General features: G+C 34.0%; 1 protein-coding gene across 1 annotated transcript in view; it reads left to right on the top strand.

Moving 5' to 3' along the window:
• Window positions 1-4,235: 4,235 nt before the first annotated feature.
• Smp_073800 (hypothetical protein) overlaps window positions 4,236-25,366 on the top strand; it is a gene marked incomplete at both ends in the record, with an annotated part of 33,920 nt that continues 12,789 nt past the window's right edge. Inside the window, 5 exons of the mRNA XM_018793181.1 lie at window positions 4,236-4,574; window positions 6,556-6,721; window positions 7,163-7,437; window positions 21,850-22,282; window positions 23,856-24,688. Of these exons, the coding sequence (XP_018647719.1) occupies window positions 4,236-4,574; window positions 6,556-6,721; window positions 7,163-7,437; window positions 21,850-22,282; window positions 23,856-24,688 (2,046 nt within the window). The remainder of the gene's footprint in view (window positions 4,575-6,555; window positions 6,722-7,162; window positions 7,438-21,849; window positions 22,283-23,855; window positions 24,689-25,366) is intronic.

Raw genomic sequence — 25,366 nt, 5'->3', positions numbered from 1 at the left:
ATATTAGTTCTTTTTTGGCTTGTTTGATATGAATTCCTAAAGTTTTAGATAATACGGTTTGATGTATGTTATGTTACATAACAGTACTATGGATTACCAACCAATAGAGTTCTTTTGCGGATCAGAATTTCTTAGGTTGTGTCAGTTTAGTCACTAGTTATGTCATGTTTCAGTGTTCATTGAAATCTAAATCTGTAAGGATCAACAGTTGCTTTTATTTTAATATAGGATTGTAAGACTTCGTCAGTACAGTCAGTCACAACGCAGAACTTCGTACGTACGTACATCAGTTCTAGTCGCCATACCACATTAGCACAAAGATGCAGTTGTTGATTCAAATCCCATAGTGGTAGAAGTAGTAAGAGTATAAGCAGTAATCGAAAATATTAGGGTTTGAAGATGTTATTCAAGGAGTATAATCCAGTATAAGCATAACATAAGGAGATTAGAAGTATTTTTAATCAACAGAGGCACTAGAGTATCCATTTCGTATGAGTGACTAAGTTTAGAGGTGGTGCAATATGATGATAGTAATTAATTAAAGAACTCCAGGAATCATCAGAAATATGCCATAAATATTAAGCCATCGTTTATTTCAATGTGTGATAATAACTGACTTCAAGGTTAGACGGGCGTAATTTTGCCTTTGAAACGTAAATTTAGTGAGGTAATTGAACTTCGCTATTACTGGCTCTAATTGTATATTTATTTAAGAAAATTAAAACAGTGACTTCATGTCATTAATATGACTTACAGGATTGTACAATATAGTTTAAATCATCAGTATTCTCTCATGATCTATACTACCAAACCGTTTTCACTGAGCATAGAATCTGTTAATTGGGAATTAGTTGTTATGACCAACTAGTTGTAGACCTACTATTAACTTTGCTTCGCTTTTATGGAAAATATAACCACTGAATATATTTATATGGTGATTGGTTGTGCATTATATCTTATAATCTGATATAATGTACAGTGCAATCAATGATAATTAGGCGGTAGGAAAAGACTGGTTTGAGTTGTGTTGAATTGAAGAATGCTGTTTGAAAATATGCAAACAAAGTTAATGTACATGGGTTATATTTCTAGCTCTCTAAACTTATTGTTTCTTATAACAGTTGGGTAAATTTAGGAACTCAGTAGTCCTGTTAGTCATTCAGTTTGTGTGTTTGTGGAGATTGTTGTGTATTATTGAGGATCGTAAACCAACCTAGGTTAGATAATTAATGAAAATCAACAAGCACCAGATATCTACTCAGTTGTTTGAATGTTAAGCTTTCACCTTGAAACCTGAAAGTTCTGGGCTGGATCATCTGTATGTTCTTGGATGCACACCGTTAAAGAGTTCTATACTAGGACAGAACTGTTGTCCAATGCTTCCTGGTTTTCAATGATTGCCTCAGGTTATGTGTTTCAGTTTCGCAATATCATTTTACGCTTATTCACACGGTTATAGGAAATTGAAGAAAATGGTTATAAGATAGACGAGTTTCACGTCCAAATAATCTTGATCAATGAATACTCTATATTGTTGTCTCTGAAGCCTCACACCTTAATATTAGCTTTGCCTACCTAGTGGTTAAACCTATTCCACATAGTGTTTATAAAATCCTGATGGTTATTTACCTGTAGTTATATTTATGTTGAATCTCACTGATCATATTTCATTTGTGTAGTTATTAACTACTGGCCAGGTTGGTAAGTACAGATTACCTGATTGGAATCCGCCTGATTGTCATGGTCAAATGATTGAAGGCGTTAGATGACATAGCTCAGAATGAGTCGCAATGGTGCAGATGTATTCAATTTTTGTTTATCCTTGGATCATGCGTTTCAAAGTTGTTACATACCTTTGGTTCCGTGAATTCACTCTTGAATCATATTACCTATGTTTAATCTCTTCTGTTATCACTGGTACGGCTACTACCTCTACTATGGCATTTCTCTTAACATTTTCATCTCTCTGTGCTAATAAGATGTACCAACTTAAGCCGATCCATATGTGTGCCAGCTTCTATGTTGCTTGTGACTGATTAACTGAGTTGTGAAGTAGAATCCCAATCACTTCTGAATATTAATGTGTCCTGTTATTCACTTAGTACAGTATTTACATAAATCTGTGTTCATAAATTTTGCAAGTGATGAGATTTTTGAGTGGTTACTGGTTATACTTCAAATGTTTGTTTATTAAATTGTTCTAAGGATGCAAGTGGAATTTTATCATATAATTGTCGATAGGTATAGTTCAAGTCGTCATAATTTAGAAGGGATTATGAAAAAACGTCACTTAATAAAATCAAAAGTCCGCCAAGTAAAGCATTTGTGGATTTATCGTGTACCTGATAGCAGGAGTTATTGTATTACCTGTCTATCAACATTTCCAGCTGTCCCCCCTCCAACGTTCTTATAATCTATTGCATGTTTGGTTAGTTTAACAATCTCTTGATATGAAGCGAATATTAGAGAAGTTGAAACTACTTTACAGACTTATTATTCCTATTTTTGTTGTATAATTATTCGATAATTGAATTATTGTATTTCTGTTCTTGTTATTGTAAATTCCCGTTGGACCCATCAACTATTGTTATATTTTCTACCATTTGTTAATTGTTACTGATTAGTTGTGTATCGTTGTCTTCCACTTACATGGCATCATTGTGTGCAAATTGTTTCTTAATTGGGGTGTGTTGCTGTCTGACGATTCATGCATATGAACTAATGAGTGTTTGAGATAAATATACTGGGTCCCCTCACCTGATTTGTTCTCGTATTTTAACTGAAGATTAATGGTAGAAGACATGCGTACCGGTAGACTAATAGGAGCTAAGACTATATCGGCCCTTGCTAAATGTTAATTTTGACAGTTGGAGCGCATCAAAGCGTAGGACACGACACTATAGACGAAATAGTACACGTGGGGTATAGAAATTATAACGAGGATTCTAATTGACAAATTTTCTGGATGTCGGTTGACATTCTCATTCACAACACATATCGATTGCAGTGTTGGATAAAGCAATTTAGATTTTACACGATTCGAACACGTAGATTCAAGGTGTTCTACTGTCTATCTTCCATATCAGTAAGCTTTCATACGAACAGTTCTCAATCATTCAATAATGCTTTGTAGTAGGATAGTATCTGTTTTGTTATTACATGTTTCCTCTTTGCTATGTTACGAAAATCTTGTGCTTTGGACTTCACTTTTCCATATAATAAATACTAGCAAACTAATTATATTTTGAATGATTCATGGGTTTTTCTAATTTTTTGTTGTTGTTACATGTATATCAGCTGATTGTTCATTCAATAAACGTATGATTTTGTTTGATCGATGTATAACAATTGTTTTATTTTATGAATCCTTTATTAGTTTTACACTCCCTTTCATTTGTATTTCGACTTTTTAATGTAATAATAAATCGACTACCTAGTTTACACTGTGATCTGTAAGGAAGTCAGCTGATTACTTTTTTTCTTAAACAGTTGACAGTATTGTTTTATGTGTATGTCTATATGCCTGGTAGCTTAGACTGTTTACTTGATGTGTACTGCCTTATCATTTTTTTGTTGATATCAATTTTACATCTGAATTGTTCAAAAACATTTACCTTATTCAATGCAATCTAGGCAGTTAATAAGTACATTTATAAATAGTTTCTTATATTCACTTGCTTCATAGGTCGAGTATGACAGGAGTAATTGAGAAGAAATTTAAGGACCTCTAAATCAAGACATTTTATCAGTTCATTAACTCATTGGCTGTTTGTTTGAATTGTGTTGGTAAATGGCAAACTATCTGGTCAATAACTGTTTTTTTTCAGAAAATTGATTAGTGTTTTGTATGAAGTAGACTTGCGTAATTTATATTTATAAACTTATGTGTATTCATCTATAGTTTAACTATTAACTTCTTGTCTCCCATAAAAATAGTAGCATATTCATAGAAAGCAGTTTCTGAAACTATTTTTGCAGTTTGATATTGTTGAAGGATTCCATGACATTCAGTTATGATGTATCGGAAACAACTAGATCACATAGAATAGTATCTTGTCGAGTAATTATTTTGACACTCGTTATTGTACTGTGAGTATCAAATATAAAAGATACCTGGTAAATAATAGTTTTTTTTTGTATTTTTTTAGATTTCATAATGTTTAACTTATAGATGAGAAAAATTAACCTCTATTCATTACTGATTATTATTATTTGTACTTTATAGTACAATACCTATGGTCACATCATTTATTTCAACATTGAATATAAATACCGGTGTAGCACAACTTAGCTTCTGGCTTACTAGTCAAGCTATCCATGTACCTCCTGGTTGGATTGATGCTTGTGTGGCTTGGCTTGCTGAAGAGCATGGAGGGATTGATGCATGTAATCATCTTACAAAGTCTGATTGGTGTCAATTAATCTATGAACAATGGCTTCATTCTGATTTGAAACAGTTAGCATGTCCAGTTCTACCGTCAACTTTATCTACTTCCAGAAATCCCCATGACAATTCTTTTAGCAATACCATTAATTCACCTGCACTTAAGCTGGATGGTGAACTTTGTCTTCAAGTAAGCTTTGTGATACACTTCACTGTTGAATTTTTGCGTTTAATTTTGTAAACATGTATTATTCTAAATCGACCAATATTATGGATACATTTGCCCCCAAATGCCCTGGTACGGCCGAGAGTGGGGAGAGTCCGCTCTCCCTCTCGAAATGCTCTCACATGGCCACGCGAATATATAGCCTCTGCCAGGGAAGTCCTACTCACTGCCTTCTCGTGGCGGGAGTGTTGTTTACGAAATTGAGAGGACGAAGAGCGAATGTCCGGCGCTTTAACCGGGTTGGTGGACGTGGAGGGTCCACCTAGGGGAGTTGGAAAACCCTGATTCCAAACCAATGGCGCACATGGGCTCCAGGATCCTGATGGAACGAATGGCGTATGAACCTATTGTTGGTCACCGGCTACCATGAGACTGCATTTCCTCACGATGCTCCACTGCCTCGGGACTAGACCTTTAGGTCAAAGGCTCCGGGTGTGGCCCCCTAAGAAAACCACCTGCTTCAGTCTGGGCACCTGGGCAGTATCACAGCTCTCACACAAATCAAATGAGATTTGTGCGGCGCATATGTATCTGGTGCTTCCTTGTACCAATATTGATATGTATAAATAAAAATAAAAATAATGGATACATTTGAAGCATCAAGTAATACAGATCTATTAGTTGATAAAGTTATCAGTCCAGTATGATCTACTTTGACGGAACACACTCAAAATTTTTATCTGTATCGGTTTAATTTGTTGACAATAGTAATAATGCCGTTTAAGAACATCAGATTCAACATTATTCCAATCGACTACCTACTTAGTGTATGTGATACACAGTGGCTTAGTGATTAAACTATCCTACTTTCAGCCAGTAGGTAGTAAGTTTGAAACTCTTTTCCATTTAGTATTCCTAGCTTTCATACACGAACTCCGCCTGTAGCTCCTCCAGGGGCTACTGCCGGTCCCAAGCCCGGGTAAAGGAGGAGGGTTGGGCATGGGGTTAGCGACCCCATCCCGTAGAAAATCAACTCGCTAAAAAAACGCTAACCAGCTTTCATACACAGAAAGTTCGGTTAAAAGTTCCGAGTATATGAAATTGTACTTGGTCAATTAGTTATACTAACTGGTTATTTTTTTAAATATGGTCGTTTAATAAGGCCTATTCATCCCGATTCTTGATAACTTAAAATGTAGTTGATAAACTTTCTGAAACTGTATAATTGATATGATATGTCACTCCATTGGAGAGTGAATGATTTGTGGTTCTGTTAGCGGGAAATAAACCAGATTAAGGCATGCTATGTGCATGATCGTGATGGTACGCGCTGATTGGCTAATTCCAAACCAATCAGCCCTGGCAAATTATTGGAGAAAAAATCTAGAAGCTTCTTATGTATATACTATAAATATATGAACGTTATTCAAACCAGTGATTGCTGCTCACCTACCATTGTTATTTTGAATACAATTTCGTTCCTGTTCAACGTGTTCTGATTTGGGGTCTTGTCGAGTGTCATCGTATAAGAATACTAAGCAATAGGAGTAGCTGGGTTGTTTATTAACAAAAAACAATTATAACAGGTTCCTATGTTCTTAGATTGTCTATTTAGTAAGTGACTTCTAATCATTCTTATACCTGTCTTCAATATCTTGTATATAAGTGCATTATTTTATTTGGAAAATAAACCTGTTCTACTGAACAACTGTTTTGTCTTCAGATATCAGTATGATTGACGACTTACGTCAATAGTTCGGTTTCGTAAGTTTCCATCAATTGACTATGTATATCGTATCATTGCATATCATGTATCAGTCGACATTCAATCCACTCACTTTAATAACATAAATTTCGTTCATAAAATCCCACACCATTACAGTACGATTTATATAGTTGACATGTCTACAAATGTACTATATTCGCGTGTTAACTTTTTCTCATTGAAACAAAAAATCTAAAAATGATATAGTTGATAATTCATTGATTTACTTGTTCAATATAGGTTGTCAATTTATTCAACATAGGTGAATCATACTATGGTCAACTGAGACGACATGAGGGTAATTTGAGCGTGAATCTACCTTCATTGGAAGTAGACAGTGAAAATAATCCAGATGGACATACTACACAAATGACACAAGCTGTTAGTCAATATCTTAATCAAAGTCGTAAGTAGATTGTGTTATATATTTTCTACATTGTTCTTGAGTAAATGACACATTCTACCTCAATAGTCAAGTACATTTTACAAATACTTGATTACAAGCTATTAATATGATGTTTTTAAGGTAGATATATTACTCATTTGCTCTCAATGAATCAATAGAAGTGTGTTTTATCATGTTACTTAATGACTGGTAGTCCAGTTAATCGTCTTTCCTCTCAAACTCAGGATTTAGGTATGCAAACATCTATCAAACATTGAAGCACGTTAAATTGTTTGTGGATAAAGTGAGTAAACATACTCCTCAACTGTTCAAAATAAGTAAAGGGGATTGAAGCATTGTTTACATCGCCCAAATACTAATGTTCACATATATCCAGTAAATCATTATTCTCTACCTTTAAATACATTCTTTTCCTGTTCTCTTCTCATATTTCTGTTGAAGCGACTCAAACAAACAATTTTAGACAGTCAACAATAGCCAATTGTCTCACTTTGTTTCTTACTGATGGAGTGAATGAAATCAAAGTTATTGAATTTGGCACCCAATCTACAAGATCACGATCTTCTTTACCTTTTAAAGAATTATTAAAAAAACTTCGACCTGGAGTAAAAATTCGTCTACGTGGACCATTACTTTTACGTAATAACGTTTTACTTGTTCCTCCTGGTGCTTTACAGTCACTATCAAGCCATCAGTTGGAAGTTTTAGGTGGTGAGGTAACTAATATCTATGTGTATAGTTTTGGTTTTTACAGGGATTTTTAGATGTCACCTTGTGAACTCTATTTTTACTTGAAATAATTCAGGTTACACGATGATGATAGGTCATGTACTCCCTAGAGACATGTTAATAACCATCTTGAAAGCTTTAAAACTCTCCACCTCAAGTAGAGCAAGGTAATAAAATCTCAATAGATACTTGCCAAAGTTCCAATAATCTTCTTTACTTATTCGAAAATGTATATATGTAAGGTCCTCCTCCCCTCGAACTCCATTTTCAGCTATGGTTTTACATGAAAATCAGCTGTTATTACTTCAACAGCTAATTTTCTAAGTTTTGTAACTCTCAATGGTCAATGTTATGTTGATTTTCTTATTAATGTAAACACATATTTCTCGAGTTTTAAGTTCATGATACATGTAATACATTCAAAGTGCTGTATACTTTGTCAATCAAATAAGCTGAGAAAAGCAAGTCATTTTAATTTTTTCATCAGTTAAAAGCAAAAATACAAAACTGTATTTGTCAACCAAATATCTTGTTCCGAACAACTTAATTATCAATCCTATTCAACTTGTAAAGTCCGATAATTAGAGTTAAACGGTAAATTTGTGCCTCGTTTGAATTCGAACTATATCCGCCCATCAAAGGGACTCGAAATGAAAGAGTATAGCTTGACGTAGAGAATATGATTCGGTAAGATTGAATGAAGTAAAAGAGAATAGAAATTATCAAATAATGTTGAAACTCAAGATAGATAAGAAGACAAAAAAAAATAAATTCATTTGGCCACCGTAACCGATTCTGTGCGATGTCTGTTTATTACGTAATATATTATCTTCCGATTTACATAAGGTCCTAAAACAGCAACAGAGACCGACCAGTTACAATCATGATTTTCAGCAACTGAAAATCACAAACCCTTGTTAATACTTACCCACCCGTTGAACAAGTTAATGGCTATGTATCGTTACCAGTCCTTCAGGCTGTACATATCACAACAGAGACTTATCATTTGCAGTTCTAAATATCAATAGGAAATTATAATCCTCCTATTAAAACCTAAAGTCAATTTACAAAATCGTTACTGAACTCATTTTATTCTACATCACTCATTGTTCCTGCTGTATTCATATGAAAAGTCTACTTCGACTAAATTGAACAATATTGATCAAATTAAAACTGATAAGAATGGATTATAATCTGGTATTAAAGTCCTATCGATTAAAATATAATTTACTGAATATTTAATAGTTCATTTTTGATAAAGTCCAATTATTCTTTTTTTCTTTATGGATATCCTTTCTAAAATGATCAAAAATATGCAGATGTTAGTTCGCTCTTACAAAGGCGCCAATACTCACCGACTAACTTTTTTATTTAATAGAAATAATTGATGCGTTACCTATCAAAAAGACTTTTTAGGAGGAGTTCATGGTTTGTTTGTTGTTATGAATAGTCAGTCAATCATATGCAACGTAAAACCTGGGATGTATGTATATTAGTTCAAGTTACTAAGCCGCATTATCTCACCGATATAAAACTATTCCTAGACAAGTCTTAGAGTAGTAGAAGTAGTAGAAAAGACTAAGTATAGGGAAAGAAAAAAGGTGTTAGAACATTTTGGAACTCGGATTTTAAGTGAAGACAAAGATGGAATACATTTGTGTTATTCCTAACGATTCTAAGCAATATAAAAAGTCCATAAGCATTGGCTACGACAATCCTGAGGACCCCAACTAGGTAATCTGCACCCACCTACATGGCTCACTCAATTATGTGATAAATTTGCAGATAAGATCTTATGAATAATTGAAAATCAATGAGTACTGAATAACTGTTTAGCTCTTCATTTAGTTTGTAATGTTATTTCGGATAATTCGATTGTTGATATTTTTTACTGATCGAAATTCTGTCGAAAACACCAATAATTGGAATAATCCAAAACCATTACAAATTGTATCAAAATTCATACCTGTTGCACAAGTGACTGGTTATGTGAACTCAGAAGCTAAGCAGATAACGCATTAGGTGGTGGAAATAAAAGGTACTAGTTTTGAATCGCGAAGTGAACATCAGCTCTGAGATGTAGCTACTGTCTTGTCCTGTAGCCCGTTAATTATCATGTGATAAGATCGCTAATCAGAACACTGACTTATACGATCTCTGTCTTGTGCCGAACCAATGATTCATTAACCAGCACGAACAGCCTAGAGTCTACTCTGAGTCTTTATTGGTTCTTCGCACCTAGCCCTGCCTTCTGAATCCAGAACACAATCTCATCTTCCGCTGTATAAATCATGTATTTCAGACATCCACAGATTATGTACAAGTAAATCAGACCTCATGATACCATAAAATAGATGTAACAGTTATAAGAGATCTAACCGAAAGGGACTGTGAGTGTGTGAGAGACTGTAACTAATAGATTGGATGTAACTTAAAAATAGTAAATCGTATAATAGTAATTAATATGTCAAATGAAATTTTATAATACGAGAAATGTAAATATATATGCAGTTTAGTTACTTAATAGTTATAGAATCAGAATGTATGTATAATAACAGTCCATAAATAATTCCTAGCAGTTACCATTCATTTATTCTTCGTCAGGATCTAACAGGTATATATAGCTGACGGGTCCCAAATAGGACGAAACATCATCAATTCCTCTGCCAGTCACATTCCATCGGTTAAATAGAACATCTCCTTAGTGATCACCTTTGACACTGCACAAGTCAGCCATAGGCGATGTCGGATCTGGCATGTATATGCATCGATTGAAGCTACCACATCAACACACTGGAATGAAATCATTAAAATGAATGCCAGATTAACAGTAGTAATAACAGTAGTAAAAAAGATTAAGCATAAATATTATGATCGAAGAACGTATTCGCGGAAGATAAAGCGTCCGATAATTTGAAGATTCATGATATGATGGAAGGCAAAGATTAAATCCTTCTTCACCATCGAGAACAATTTTAAGAAATATCATCCAAAATCCGCAACCGTTAGTTATGATAATCGTGTAGACTTCAACCATTTAGTCTGCATCTACTAGCACGGCTCTATTCAGCAGTCAACAACTTCGTTTCTTGCAACGTGCACAGTTCTTGTAGACTAATTCATTTACATTCGTTACGCTGATTCACAATTTATCACAACCATTGTAAGATGCCATTAGTGTAAGTCACTGCTTTACTCCCAATTTGATTGACCAGGTATAGATCCGTACCTCCGAAAAATCCCAAACTAGGATAAAACAGAATATCAAATACTCATAATTGTGGCATAATTTTTCAACTGATGTAATTCCTAAACATAATATCACATTTATAAGAACTATCGTCTAAATTAGAGCGAATAGTTTCACAGTATTTGGACGCCGAGTTGATGTAAGACATTAATTAGGAATAATATATTTGTAAAATCTCAGCGGACGAATTTGAAGTAAACCCAACGTTTCGCCTGGCAATCTGGTTCAAGCTTTTCAAGGAAATATATCTCATAGATTCACAACTATTTTGTTTATATCTAGTTCCTTGGATTTGTTTCCAATCACGTCATTATTGAAGTTTGATGGATGTTGAAACATTTGTTCGAATTTTCTTATTTGACGTTTTTTTGTAATTTGGTCATAAAAGTTTTCTTTATATTTGAAAAATTCAACAACATTTGTTTTTATTTCTGTTGGTATAATTAATGATGAAACACTATCATTGTTTCCTATACTTGAACGTAGAGATTCCAAGTTTTTAGTGGACTTATGAATACGTTCCCTAAGAAATACTCTTGTAGCTGTAACAGCTGCTTTTCGTGAACACGGTGAATTGTCTGGAGTCTTGACTCTTAACGTTCTTAGATGAACATGATGGTTTAAACAGCGTAGATTGAAAATTCGGTGGTTATTACCAGTTGTACATTTTCTTAGATAATTTGATGCGATTACAGAACAATATATCAGAACTTTCGTCTAAATTAGAACGAATGGTTTCACAGTATTTGGGCGCCAAGTTGATGTAAAACATTAAATAGGAATAATCTTTTTCAAGGAAATATATTTCCTTGAAAAACCTTGGACCAGATTACCAGGCGAAACGTTGGATTTACTTCAAATTCATTCGCTGAGATATTACAAATATATTATTCCTATTTAATATCACATTTGATTTGAATAAAACTTGTAAAATCATTAGACTAAAGAAAAAAGCATAAGTGATTGACTTTGTAAATGTCGTTAGTTTTCAAATATATATTCACCTAATGATTCACCTATAAAGTCCATGCAAATTAAGCTGTATAGTTTATAGTTAGCAATGGAATAGAATTAAACATTCAGTTTATATTTCGTTAACAAGTTCTTTTATATAGAAAGAAAACGTACATACAACTAATTCCGAGAATTAAAAGGTTTTTGTATAAAAGCTGAACAGTGGGAAGTCCATTTTATTTATAATTCAGAAAAATGAAAAGCTAAGAGCTGACTTTAATACTAACTGACCTTTTGGGATTAGTGAATAACTAGAGATGTGTGTAACATATATTATAATCATTTCAATGAATGAAGGTTTATACCTTCATCAACCAATTTTCTACTGTTACCTTAAACTCTACTATTAATCTTATCAATTCAATTATTTCCCTGTACATGACCATTACTTTAAATATAATTGCACGGACCATGTTTCACTGTCGTGAATTATTACGAGGTCAACTGTTTCACTGGATACTTTCTCACTTACAAACAAATAAAACACCTCATCCACGCCACGCGTAATATAAGTTGACATATATTGGGTATTCATGATTATAACTAACCATCATTCGTTTTATTTATTTAAACACATAAATATTGGTACAAAGGGGCACCAGATACATATGCGCCACACAAACCTCATTTGATTTGTGTGAGGGCTGTAATACTGCTGCCCAGACTGAAGCAGGTGGTTTTCTTAGGGGCCCACACCCGGAGCCTTTGACCTAAAGATCTGATCCACAAGGCAGTGGAGCATTGTGAGGAGATGCAATCCCATGGTAGCCGGTGACCAACAATAGGTTCATACACCATTTGTTTCTCCAGGATTCTGGAGCCCATGCGCACGATTGGTTTGTAATCAGGGTTTTCCAACTCCCCCAGGTGGACTCAACGTGTTCACCCGCCCGGTTAAAGCGCCGGACATTCGCTTTTCATCCTCTCAATTTCGTAAATAACAGTAATGCCACGAGAAGGCAGTGAGTGGGACTTTCCTGGCAGAGGCTGTATACGCATGGTCGTGTGAGAGCATTTCGAGGGAGAGGGTGGGCCCTCTTCACTCTCAGCCGTACCAGGGCATTTGGAGGCACCATCATTTGTAACTTAAACTTAACTTTTTTCCATCTACTATAATTAATAATGCAATATGTAAGAATTCATTAATCATGCCAGAGCTATCTACTCACTGTAATTTTACTGTTTTATTTTGTTAATTCTTTCACAGCTAAGTAGTCCTATGAGTGGTTAATAATTTTCTCAATGTCAACATTATATTATATTATTATTTTGTTTATTTACTTGATGTGTTTAAAGTGTGCTTATTATAGGTGCTGTGATTTTGATGAATTATTAAAAATTAAATAAATCACTTAAATACTCTTTCGTGAAATTTAAACACTGGTATGAATTGTTTCTGCTATTAAAATCGTGGATTTTTGATCTTATTGGATACTTGAATTAGACTGATAATGATCGTCATTAACTTTTAGTCTAGTGAAGTTTGACATTAACGTTCCTGTTATTAAATCAGCAGGTATTTTTAGTTTGACTCAAGTTTAAGTGCTTTTTTGTACCAATTACAGGTTTTTTTAGTCAACGTTCAAACACACTGTGTAAAGACTATTGGGTTGCCTATACCAAAGTAAATGTTTCGAGGTTCGAACCAAATAGTTGAAAGTTACGTGCTTTTACCACTAAGTCACCTTTCCCATTTGTTACTTATTAATTGTATAGTATGTTTCTTTCTTTACTGCCTGACAAGTTTAAAGTAATAGTGATAACTCTAGTAATACTTTGAGCCAGGATACGACAGGTTCCTTCTCTCATAGTTCTGATTACTCTGAATTGAACGTAATGCTGAACAAGAATCACATTGGGTTTATATGTGATCTCACATTTTTATCCCGTTTACTAACACTTCCATCTTTTTATAGGATGCCACTTAAGCATAACCACATTAAGGTATCAACAGTTAAATCTACACTGTCGGTAAGGTTTTAGATTGCTGAATTCTAATTATTTATTTGCTGAAGAAAAACTTAAATATATGTGTTTACAACTAATATTTTCATTTTAGAGAAATTAATATTTATATTAAATCTGAAATCTATTTTTATAGAATAGATGGAATTCGGCTAGCCGTGGAATCCAGGGTCCACTTTCGTCCTATCAGGGATGTACCTGCATCCCAGTGTTAATGTTTACACTAAGATTACAACCCAATACCGTTTGCCTACGAGTGCCCAACGCACTATCTACTTAGCTACTGAGCCCACTTTTGTACGGATCTATTCCTTATTCTTCATATCCTAATGTATTCTTTCATCTCTTCTGACTAGTTTATTTATTGTATTCCTTTATGTAGTACCTGTAGATTACAGCGTAAACAGTCAAATAATCTAACGATGTATATAATCAAGTTTATTATTGAATTACTTCCAGATGAGTCGCTATAGTTCTAACGGAAAGTCGTATCTGATGGAATTCAGAAACGTCGAGGGTGAAACAATTATCACCCATGCCAGTGAATGATCGTCACTCTATTTGTCGAATCCGATTGATTTTAGAAATGTGTACCATTAGATGCCAACACAGTGATTTTGACGGTTAAGCGTTCACTGCGAGGTCTGAAGGTTTTAGTTGCTATCCCTCGTAGGGTCGCGTGTACACACTGTTGAGAAGTCTCATACTAGGACGAAATGACTATCCAGTGAAACCTGGGTTTTACTCGCGCCTCAACGGAGACCTACTAGTGAAAAATTCCATTCACAAATTAAAAGAGATTGTTTCTTGATTACACATTGATTTTCTACTGTTCTTCAGTTAACATTTGGTTTATAACAATGATCACCAACAAATTAAAACCATTACATAAATGAAGTTAGTTGATGGGTTAGCAGTTGAACCATTTAGCTTTCAACCATTGAAAAACAGGTTCCAATCCCACTCCACCTAGTCTGGCTTGGCCAGTTTAGTAGTATTGCTAGACTGAAAAATTGTTGTTGAAAACTGTGTACACAAGCTTTATCTTGGTTAATGTATTACCTAACATGAGTGTTTATCTCCGATGCAATTTGTCACACATCACTACAGGAAGTGAGAGAAAGAGTAGTACAACAATAGGAGAGGTAAGCTGGATAAATAATGATTTTCATAATTCACACTATTTAATTGTCTTGGGTCTCTGTTTACTGGCTGAAAGAAAGCTAGTAATGGCCATATCAAGACATGGCCCCAGCCCATGAAGTGATTGACGTTGGATTGAGCTTTGTTGGTTAGTACAGACTATCTGATTAGGGTCCACGCAATCATTGTAAACAATGGTCACGAACTTTAGGTGACGTGGCTCAAAATCGTTCACAATGGCAGAAACACATTCACTCTCTTCCTTTGAATCTTTAGTCTTAAAATTGTCTTTTTTTTGCTTTTCGTTCCTCGAGTTCTTTCTCTCTTTGCTTAATGTTTCCTACTATCCCCAGATACTGTTACTAGTTTCACTACTTTTGAATCTATCTTGATAATTTCATATCGATGTGCTGTTATGTTATCGCGAATTGAACCAGGTTCTACGTTGCTTATAACTGACTAACCGATAAAATCTCATTCACTTTTTGAACTACTAAATAAGTTAACACTAATGTAGATGCTTCTGTGTAATTAATTACAGTTGTCTGGAAAAGATGAAGGAATATGATCTTAGGGAGAAATGATCCCAAATAGCTTTTTTTCGTTTTAGAAAATCTTTCACGATTCACATTATTATTGATTTACTGTTTACATTTCATTACTGTGTTTAGAATGTTTTAGTCATATGATTTATTTTCCGGTTCGTAAAATGTATCTAGACATTGAAATCACAACTTAAAATTTGAGACGCTAATCCATATCACGTGCTAAATTCACTAATCACACTTTTATCTATGATATTTTTCTATCTTGCATCTACCATTCCGTCTATATCCAAGAGTCGTGGACTTGACCAGTTATACATTCTAACCTCTATAGCTAACTATTATCCAGTACAAGTTACTCTCTTACTGGTTCATTCCCTTCCTTGAGTTCATAGAGAAGTTAGCAGTTAGCTTTTGCGTCACTTATTTCGAATACACGCGGGCTTTTATGTACCATCCTACCGGACCATAAGATAGAAAATTACAATTCTCACAAACAAGCCAAATGTATCTGCGAACAAGGCAAGCTGTGCATAGTTGATTGGCAATAAATTAGGAATAATAAGCAGTAATAATAATACTTAATGAGTTAAACAAAAGTTTACGATAACTGAACTACGGGAGCTTATTAATCTAAATATTTAGTAATTATGCAATATATAGTTTAGTAATATATATAGTAATAATAATCCATAAAATAGATGTGTTACCATTTTTTTTCAATCTTCGTTCTGATACATCAATATATATATGGTCGTTTAACTGATAGAACATTGCCGTAGGAAGTTTTACATTTGGATATGTACTAATCGCGCTGTATATATTGTTTATGTGTATATCTGGATAACATAATATTGGGGCAACGAAGTTATGTAGATACAACTAGCTCATAATGTTAACTACAAAATTTAGAAATGTTTTGCATATAAAACATAATCTGTTTGACTAGTTATATTATTCCAGCATGTTGTCAATGTAATTTCGTTGTCCTATTGAATAATTTCGAAGTCGTAAACAAAACCCACGTCATTGGCCATGTGACTAAAAGCTTTATTTTTACGTCATGTTTGGAACATTATTAAATAACAGAAAATTAATGGTTAAAGCAGCCAATGAGATTCTCCATCTCCACTCCATTGTCTTCGAATTATGATAAGTACATAGTGTCGAAAAATCTTTTAGTTTTAAAGTTTATCCAAGATATATGTCACTATAAGAAGTAGCGATTTTATAATCTATCGGTTTAATCCCATACTTTTTGTGTTGACCAACATGCTCTTGAAATCCAGAAATCAAGACATAAGTGTATTCAGTGTTTTAGATAATCGTTGGTAGATACAAACAATTATTAGACGATTTTATTTCAAATTTCTGTGCTATTGTGATGTATGCTACTTATAAGCAGTATGTAGTACCAGTCGGAAGTGGAGTGCCTGGCAGCAGAAGGTTGATATGAAGAGAACGATAAGGAAATCAGAGAGCGATATAAGTAACAAATGCCCTGGTACGGCCGAGAGTGGAGAGAGCCCGCGCTCTCTCTAGAAATGCTCTCATATGGCCACGCGTATATAGCCACTGCCAAGGAAGTCCTACTCACTGCCTTTTCGCGGATGGGGTGTTGTTTACGAAAGTGAGAGGACGAAAAGTCCATGTCTGGAGCTTTAACCCGATTGGGGTATATGGAGGATCCACCTAGGGGAGTTGGGAAACCTTGATTCAAAACCAATGGTGCACATGGGCTTCAGTACCCTGAGGGAACAAATGTCATACGAATGTATTGTTGGTCACCGGCTACCGTGTGACCGCATCTCATTACGTTGCTCTGCTGCCTTGTGGATTAGACTTCTAGGTCAAAGGCTCGGGGTGTGCCCCCCCTAAAAAAAACCACCTGTTTCGGTTTGGGCATCCGGGCAGTATCACTGCCCTCATACAATTAAAATGGAATGACAATATCTGTGTGGCGCATATATATTTGGTGCCCCCTTGTACCATTGTTCATGTGTTTAAATAAATAAATAAGGACAAACCTAATCATTATCATTTTTGTCTGATGGGAAAATATCGACAACATATGGGCATATGACCTGTTTAAAAAAAAAAGAGAAATGAACAATGAAACATGAAAATAACATTGAATATACAGTTAGATTCAATACAATAAACTATGTAAAACTATATATATGGTTGATATTTCATTATTCTTTGGATGATTAAATTGTTGAGAAGAGAAAGAGAACACATGTGTAAACAATTACACAGAATGAAAATCAGAAGGAAATATGTAAAGTTTGTGAGAAAATAAAGATCAGCTGAGACAATATCACATTTGGATAAATAAAGGTGTACAACAGGGAAAATCAACATCATAAAAAAGGAATTGGGAATTTCATGGTTGATTATGTCATAAATTATGCTATGTGTTGAGGTGATTTTGTTCTCTTGCTCTCTTGCATTTCAACATTGAACTTCTCAGTAGTGGAAAGTGTTGTAATGATTGTGCTATGTGATTGCTCAACTGAATTGTTTTCCAAACGCAAACAAAACTTATGTTCTCTTAATAAAATCAATGTGCATGTGAAATATGTTTAAAATATGAGGAGAAATAAAGTATGTGTGACTTCATTGAAGTTCTACGGTGTTTATTAATTCACATTAATTTTTATTTAAACATAAACAATTTTGGTAAGAGGAGTACACATACACATAGTCATTTATTGTCTGAGAGATATTTCGTTGAAGAATAGATAAAATGAATATGATCATCCTCTTTTTTAATTGTTCGTGATTCATTTACATAAAAATAAATATTTGCATGGCTTTAATCACGAAATGATCTTAGCCAAAATCATTACTGAAAGGACTGGATGAACGTTTCTCCCTAGTATAGGATTTCTCAGTAGATTAATTGGTGGTTTAAACTATGAACATTCTACAATCTCTGCAAATTTCCTCTGTATTTATAGTAATCATATACTCACAAGTGAGAAGCTTTAGAATGGAGTTCTCGGAGTAATAGTGAGAAGCTGTGGCTAGTGGAGTTCAACCATATCATGTGTAAGAAAGTTGTGGAACATGTTGAGTTGATTGAAGCTAGACATGTACACCGTTGGATGTCGATTCAGTAGTCATTAGGTTAAGCATTGGCACACGAGACAGAAGGTTTTAGATTCGAGTCGAAGATGTGAATTGATGATGAATCCAATACTAGGAAGAGAGGGCCGTCCAGTGTTTCCAGGTTTTGAATGGTAGTTTAGCTGAGATCAGTTCTTGTCTTAAGCGATGAATATTCTACAATCTCCACAAATCCTCCCATACTAAAAATCGAATATTTGTTGAAAATCGTCTGATTAAAATACACACTGAAACATAAACACTCTGTACATTATGATACTGTGGTGTGACAGATATAAGCAGTATATAGCAGGAATTGGAAGTTCGATGCTTACCAACAGAAGAGTGAAATAAAGAGGAGAGGAAGGAAAACGGAAAACAATCGGGATGAGAACAGGATCGGAAGAATGATGAAGTATGTAAAGGGCATTTGAAGGAAGATATGCAAATGACATATTCAATGTATGATTTCCATATTTTACTAGGCCACAGTGTAATTCTGTATTAGATAATAAATTAGTTTACCGAACCTGAGTTTTCGATCATTGCAATACCACTTGAATAAATCATGGATAAAACGAATAGTTGAAATGGGAGATACAACCAAAACAAAGAAATAAACAATGACAAATTCAAGGTCGACAAGAACTAGTCAACATCGAAGTGCACAGGACAAGCTGTGAACCACATGTGGAGAAATTCAAACACTTCACTTCTACCCGAAGTTTGTGCTGATGATGTCCTTCAGAAGGACGATGAAAGCTCCATGACCAAACCATCCAGCTCAGAGAACAAAACTCCATCAAAATCATCCACCTAAGTTACAAATCTTCTCCCCCATCTCGAAACTGTTTTCATTTCTATCCAATAAATTCAAGAATCATATCAAATATGTATATTTCATCCCTATTATATCTGATTAGAGTATTTTACAATTATTTGTTAAATATATAAATGAATATCTATTTGAATTAACATTCTCGTTAACTTAAATAACTAAAAAAACACGTATGCGGTAAATATACGTATAAGATGTAACGATTTATAGAAACAAGGAATGTCAAGCGACACTTTCGTTTACCTTTATTTTGTACAGTTAGCGACTGTTATATTGGTGACAGTATCTACATTTAGATCTTTTCAGGATAAGACTATAATTTATGGACAACATTTGAGCGACTATAGACTAACCGTAAGAATGTCCACTTATAACTATGGCAAATGAGGGTTGTAAACCTGTGTGAAGAACTAGAATTACGATCTACAGTTGATAGTTAAGGTTAGGAATTAAATTTAGGGTTTTCATCACGAACTGACATTAGTTATAATGCCAAAACTTTATTTAGCCAGGTGGATGAGTGAATTTCGCTCCAAAATTAGAGACCTTTTATCTTATACCTGATTAGTTCTCTAAGGAATATGATTTGATTTGTTTTCTTCAATTAAATAGTTTTTTTTAAAGCATATTTATACAAAAATGTTTATTTTGATGGAGTTTTGTTCTGTGAGCTGGATGGTTTGGTTGTGGAGCTTTCATCGTCCTTCTGAACGACATCGTCAAAAATTGTCAAAATTTATTTCCATCATTGAAATTATGATGGGCTATTCGTTTTTGTTTCTTTTCTTTTTTTATGGTACATCTCTATGCATTTTCATTTAACTATTGAATAGATTATTTCATTTGTAATTTATTCATCAATTGTGTTGATTAGGTTCTATAGAGAAAAGTCTCAACTATTTATATTTATCCATTATATAATACTAATGTTATATCCCGTGGAGATTTATGAATGGTAACTTTGAGAACTATTCATGGACCAATTTGATGTGTATATTTCCTATTGTATAATCGCTAAGTAACTAAACTATTCATATTCATGTTCCTTTTGTTATAAGCTTCATTTTGACCCATAGACTATTATTATATGATTTACGATTCCTGAGTTATCTCCAGTCTATTAATTACTGTTCCCCCTATTCACAGCCACATTTGGCTAAATCTTGTACAAATGTTATTTTCTATTTTATGGTATGATATGATCTGTTTGATTGGTATATAAACCCAGTATGTTTGAGAATGATGATACGTATTGCAGAGGCTGTCATTGCTATTCTGGACTTAACTGGCTGATCTAGGAAGAAAGCAGGACCGACAAGTACTCTAGACTACTCATACGGTTTTCGTGTGTCACTGCTCTGATCGATAATTCGCCGCTCTCTAATTGGCGGTCTTATAACGTCACATTAATCGTTATAACAACTAATAATGATTTTTTGTACACTAGTCTTTTCTTTTTATTGTTACGAGTATTATAATGGTGTTTGATAAGTACTACAACTTGTTTACTAAGTATAGATAATTAAGTCCCGATATATATATATATATATATATATATATTACTGGAATTTCCGAACTAAGGTAGGTAGGATGGAGTTTGAAATTAAGTTTTACTGATTGTAAGTTAAATACTTTAATCAATAATACTTAGCCATAATTTTTACATCGTGATATTAGCTAGTTTGGTTTTCTTTGCTTACCTATTATCTTGATTTACTTCTTTGATTGATTGGCTAAGATATGTTGTTAGTGTAGGGTTACTTCGTTATTATTTTTTGGAAGTTCAGATCATGATTCAAAAGTGACAAGTGACAGCTTTTACTGATAAATAACATTTTTTTAAATCACATTTTTATTGAATTGTTGGTAATTTTCAAACGTTTAGAAATTTGCGTTGCATTTAAAATTCGCTCTATGTTCCTCATTTAAACGATAGTTTGGCCACAGATTCGAGTCTCATAGTACAGTAAAACCATTAAACCTCAAACAGTAGGTCTGAGATTCCGAAGCATAGTACATGAATCTACACTAAACTTCATTAAATCACATCATTCCTTTATCCCCAGTTGTGAATAGGAATAACAAATAGTTTGTATAATTTGAATGAGGTTTTTGGACATTAAAAACAAGGGGATACTCAATTAACGTTTCATTGTGCTGTGAGATTCTTCAACAAAGTAGATTCGCAACCACGTCACTGATAAAAACCAGAATTCTCAGGTTCCTCGTCGAGCGTATCATCCTCCGACTTCTGAGTAGAAATCAATCGGTTTACATTTTTAACTACAGTTACTGTTAGAATTAATTATCAAATGACTATTTCTGATAGCGGAAATCCATATTGAACTTAAATACCCAACTTATGTACATATTTTTTTATAATTGTGACTTCATTTAAATTTGTAATGTCCACTATTTATTTAGATTTGCAGTCATTATCGTTTTAAATACTCTTCAACTATAATGTGATAATAAAAATAAATTATGAATACGTAAAATGATGCTGTATTTATTTGCTTTTTACTATTTACAGGTTGATGAACTCTTAGAAAACTATGAAGAAAATACTATGTATGAGGTTGGCAAACTATTGGCTAATAAATTGAATATACCATTAACTGGAAATAACAGCTTGCCATCCTGGTTTCCTCGTATATCATCTAGACAGTTACACAGCTCAGCTGGTGATAATCCGTTACCAAATCTAGAAGTACCTAGTGAACAGTCTAATTATGTAGCAGACGTTCAACAAAACTGTAATAATAACATTACTAACAGTGGAAATGGCAGAGATCCACTAAGTTCTGTTCGTTTCCCCCTGAGTACTGTTTCTACTGGTGATAAGGGTGGCGTCGGTGGCAGTGGTAGCGTTTCTCCAGAATTATGGGATGATGAAATATTCGATGATGCAATATTGAGTCATGCTGCTCAATCTATGGAGAAACAGTTAGATTCTAATAGAAATGGTAAGGCTATTTTTAAGTCTATAAATTTTTGTAATAATAACTTTTGTGGAGATTATTAAATTTAGAGTTTGTTATCACAGACTTACTTTAATTAGGCAGACGTTAGAAACCAGTAAGCGCTAGACAGGTTTTTGGTTTTAGTATGGGACTTCTCAGCAGTAGATATTCACAACCACATCAAGTATTGAGTCTAGGACATTTAGGCCTTATGGGAAGCACTTAACCTTCAGATTTGGAGAGGGTTGTAGGTAGACAATCTTGAAGAGAGTCCCATTCTAAGGCGATTTTTTTGAGCGATAACAGATATCTTCTAACAATAGTTAAGTTCATTAAATTTTTCCGACTTTGGTGTGTGCTACCGATGTCGACAGACATAAGTAGTATCATCAATCGATAGTGAAATGCCTGGCGGTAGAAGGTTAAGAAGACCGATGGAAAGTGAACGAGAATAGAGAATGATTGGTATAGAAATGAAGGAACAATAGAGTCTGAGACGATTGACTGATATTTGCAAAAGGAATAGTCAAGTTTGAGACAATTGATTAACATTTTGCAAATTAAGTATTTACTGTATGGTTCTCAGATTTTACTAAGACGTTCTGTAGTTTTGTGTTCAAATACATTCGATTGTCCCCGCTCGTGTTCTCATTTATTACACTAAAACTGATAATCTTCATTGCGAAGAACAATACATACCGATTTCTAGTGATACATAAGGAAATTACTAAGTTCAAACAAGCTCTTATTATTACTATACGGGACTTGGAGGAGGTTGCAGGTTTCCATCGTCTAAATCACCAACTAATTTAATTCAGGCCATCAATCAGAACTATGAAGTACTTCATAACTGCTTCATCCTACTACGGGACTCTTCATCGGTACTCATCCACAACTTCACCGCAAGAAATCGAACCCAGGACCTTTAGTCTCACGGACGAACATTTAACCTTGGGTGCGTACTGCTGGGTAGTCCCGTACTAGAACGGAATGGTTGTCCAATACTTTCTGGTTTTAATTGGTGATCTGGCTAAGAACAGTTCGTGACTTAAACTATGAAAATTTTTATTATTTAACTTTGTGACTATCAGTAAATATTTCCCCTCTAATAATTCTTTTAAGTGACCTGAAATCAGCATTTAATTCATTTCTTGAATTGATTTAAAACTATATAATATCACATGAATCAATAAACTTTAAGGTAAAACAATTTTAAAGGTTTTGTTATTACTTTGTACATTCATTTCAACTTTACATTAAATACTACTTGTAAATAAGCATATTTTAAAAGACCATCGCAACTGCTTTCTCGTCTACACTTGGCCTTGCCTAAAGAGAAATTTTAGGAGAAAACTTATGATCACTTATAGCTAAATAGATTCCTATTCCATCATGTCCGAATGACCCGCTCAGGAATTTTTTATGTAAACGGCCTTCGGAATTTTGTGATTTGACTACACCCCAGTCGTCTTCCAACTTGCTTTTGTTCTAGCTATCATTTGTATTTTAACTTGGAGACTAGTTTAACACACATAACGAATATCAAATTAATATTTTTTATAATGATTATTTTTAGGTGTATTGATTTCACGAAGTTCCGTTCATTCGTTCAATGATCCACTTCGTTTACCAGCAAGTGTTACATCTGATGAAGGAGAGCGATTGTCAAATGAATCTAAATTTAATTGTCTTCAACAAACTCACAGGGTTGTTGATGAGGGCGAGAATAACGTTTCTCTTGATAGCGATGATCCATTTTTAGAAGATCAAGTCGATCCAGATATATTGGCCTCTGCTTTAGCTGAAATAGACGAACAACAACCAATGAATTCTACGAATTTTCCCAAAACTAATCAGTTAAAAGGGAATGAAATGCGAATTTTCCAATCCAATAAAAAAGTATTCGAAACAACTGCGACTTCGTCAACGTTATCATCGACTTTAATGACAAAAAGTTGTGCATTAAGTAAACCGACAAAATCACAAATAGAATCGAAACAAAGTTTGAAACAAACTTTATTAATGCTACAATCACGCAGTCGATTAGTGAACAAAGCGAATGATAATCCATCGCTCCCTTCTTCTTCGTCTAAACCACAACCGACTGAAACATTCTCACCAGAACCAGTAAAATCAGATATCATAAAAGTACAGACTAACATCGACAACAGTGAAGATCTTCTGCCACCAGTGCCTAAACGTAAAACATTGGAATTCAAACAAACGAACAGTTCTATTGCAAGTAATAGTAAATCTAAAAATATACTACAGTTTGCGTCTTCATCTAACGATCAAGTTTTTCCAATGACTACAGAAAATAATCATGATAAATACATGGTTAGTAGTAAACAACTGCCATCCAGTTCATTGAAAACTGACTATCATTTCCATCCATTTTGTTATATTCAAGTGAGTTATGACTAATTCCCCCTTACACATTTCTGTCTTTTCTTTCAGAATTTCAAGGCTGATTTGACATGTAGTGAAGATTAATCTCATTTTAAATTATTGGAAACCACAGAGCGCTAAATGACTGTTTTATCTTAATATGAAATCCCTCAGCGTTAAAATTGATTAATTATTGCAACTCATTTATCTACTATTCGGCTATGTACTCAATTCTGAGTCATGTTGTTTGTGATAGCTAATTCGACTACCTGCCTAGTGAAACCAAAGTTGGTGAATTATGGGGTAAAACTAGCGATCCACAAGATGGAAGCTTGGTAGCTTAACTACTTAACCACCTTCAGATACAATTACGTAACAAACAGTCTAAAATTTACATTTAACACTTTCATAAAGTGTTCAGTGGCTAATTGAAGCTATCGTATACCTCGTAAAATCATTACTCAATTGTCATCTGTTAACATTTTGTTTCAAATTCGTTTTATCTCGAATCAGTTAGTTCAATCTTCAGAAAACAATCTTCATCTTAACATGTTATGAACTTTAACGAGTAAACATAATAAGGTAAAGCTTATGTTGAAAACAATATCTAGTATTAAGTTGTGATCAGTCGGATAGTTTAGACTAATAATAAGTCGAAAAGAAAAATTGTTGAAGTGATTTACTTTCCTTCTAGTGTTG

This window comes from Schistosoma mansoni, chromosome 1, assembly GCF_000237925.1.
Source record: "Schistosoma mansoni strain Puerto Rico chromosome 1, complete genome".
NCBI lineage: Eukaryota > Metazoa > Platyhelminthes > Trematoda > Strigeidida > Schistosomatidae > Schistosoma > Schistosoma mansoni.
The sequence above is the reverse complement of the archived record's forward strand: the minus strand, read 5'-3'. Positions and strand labels throughout refer to the sequence as shown.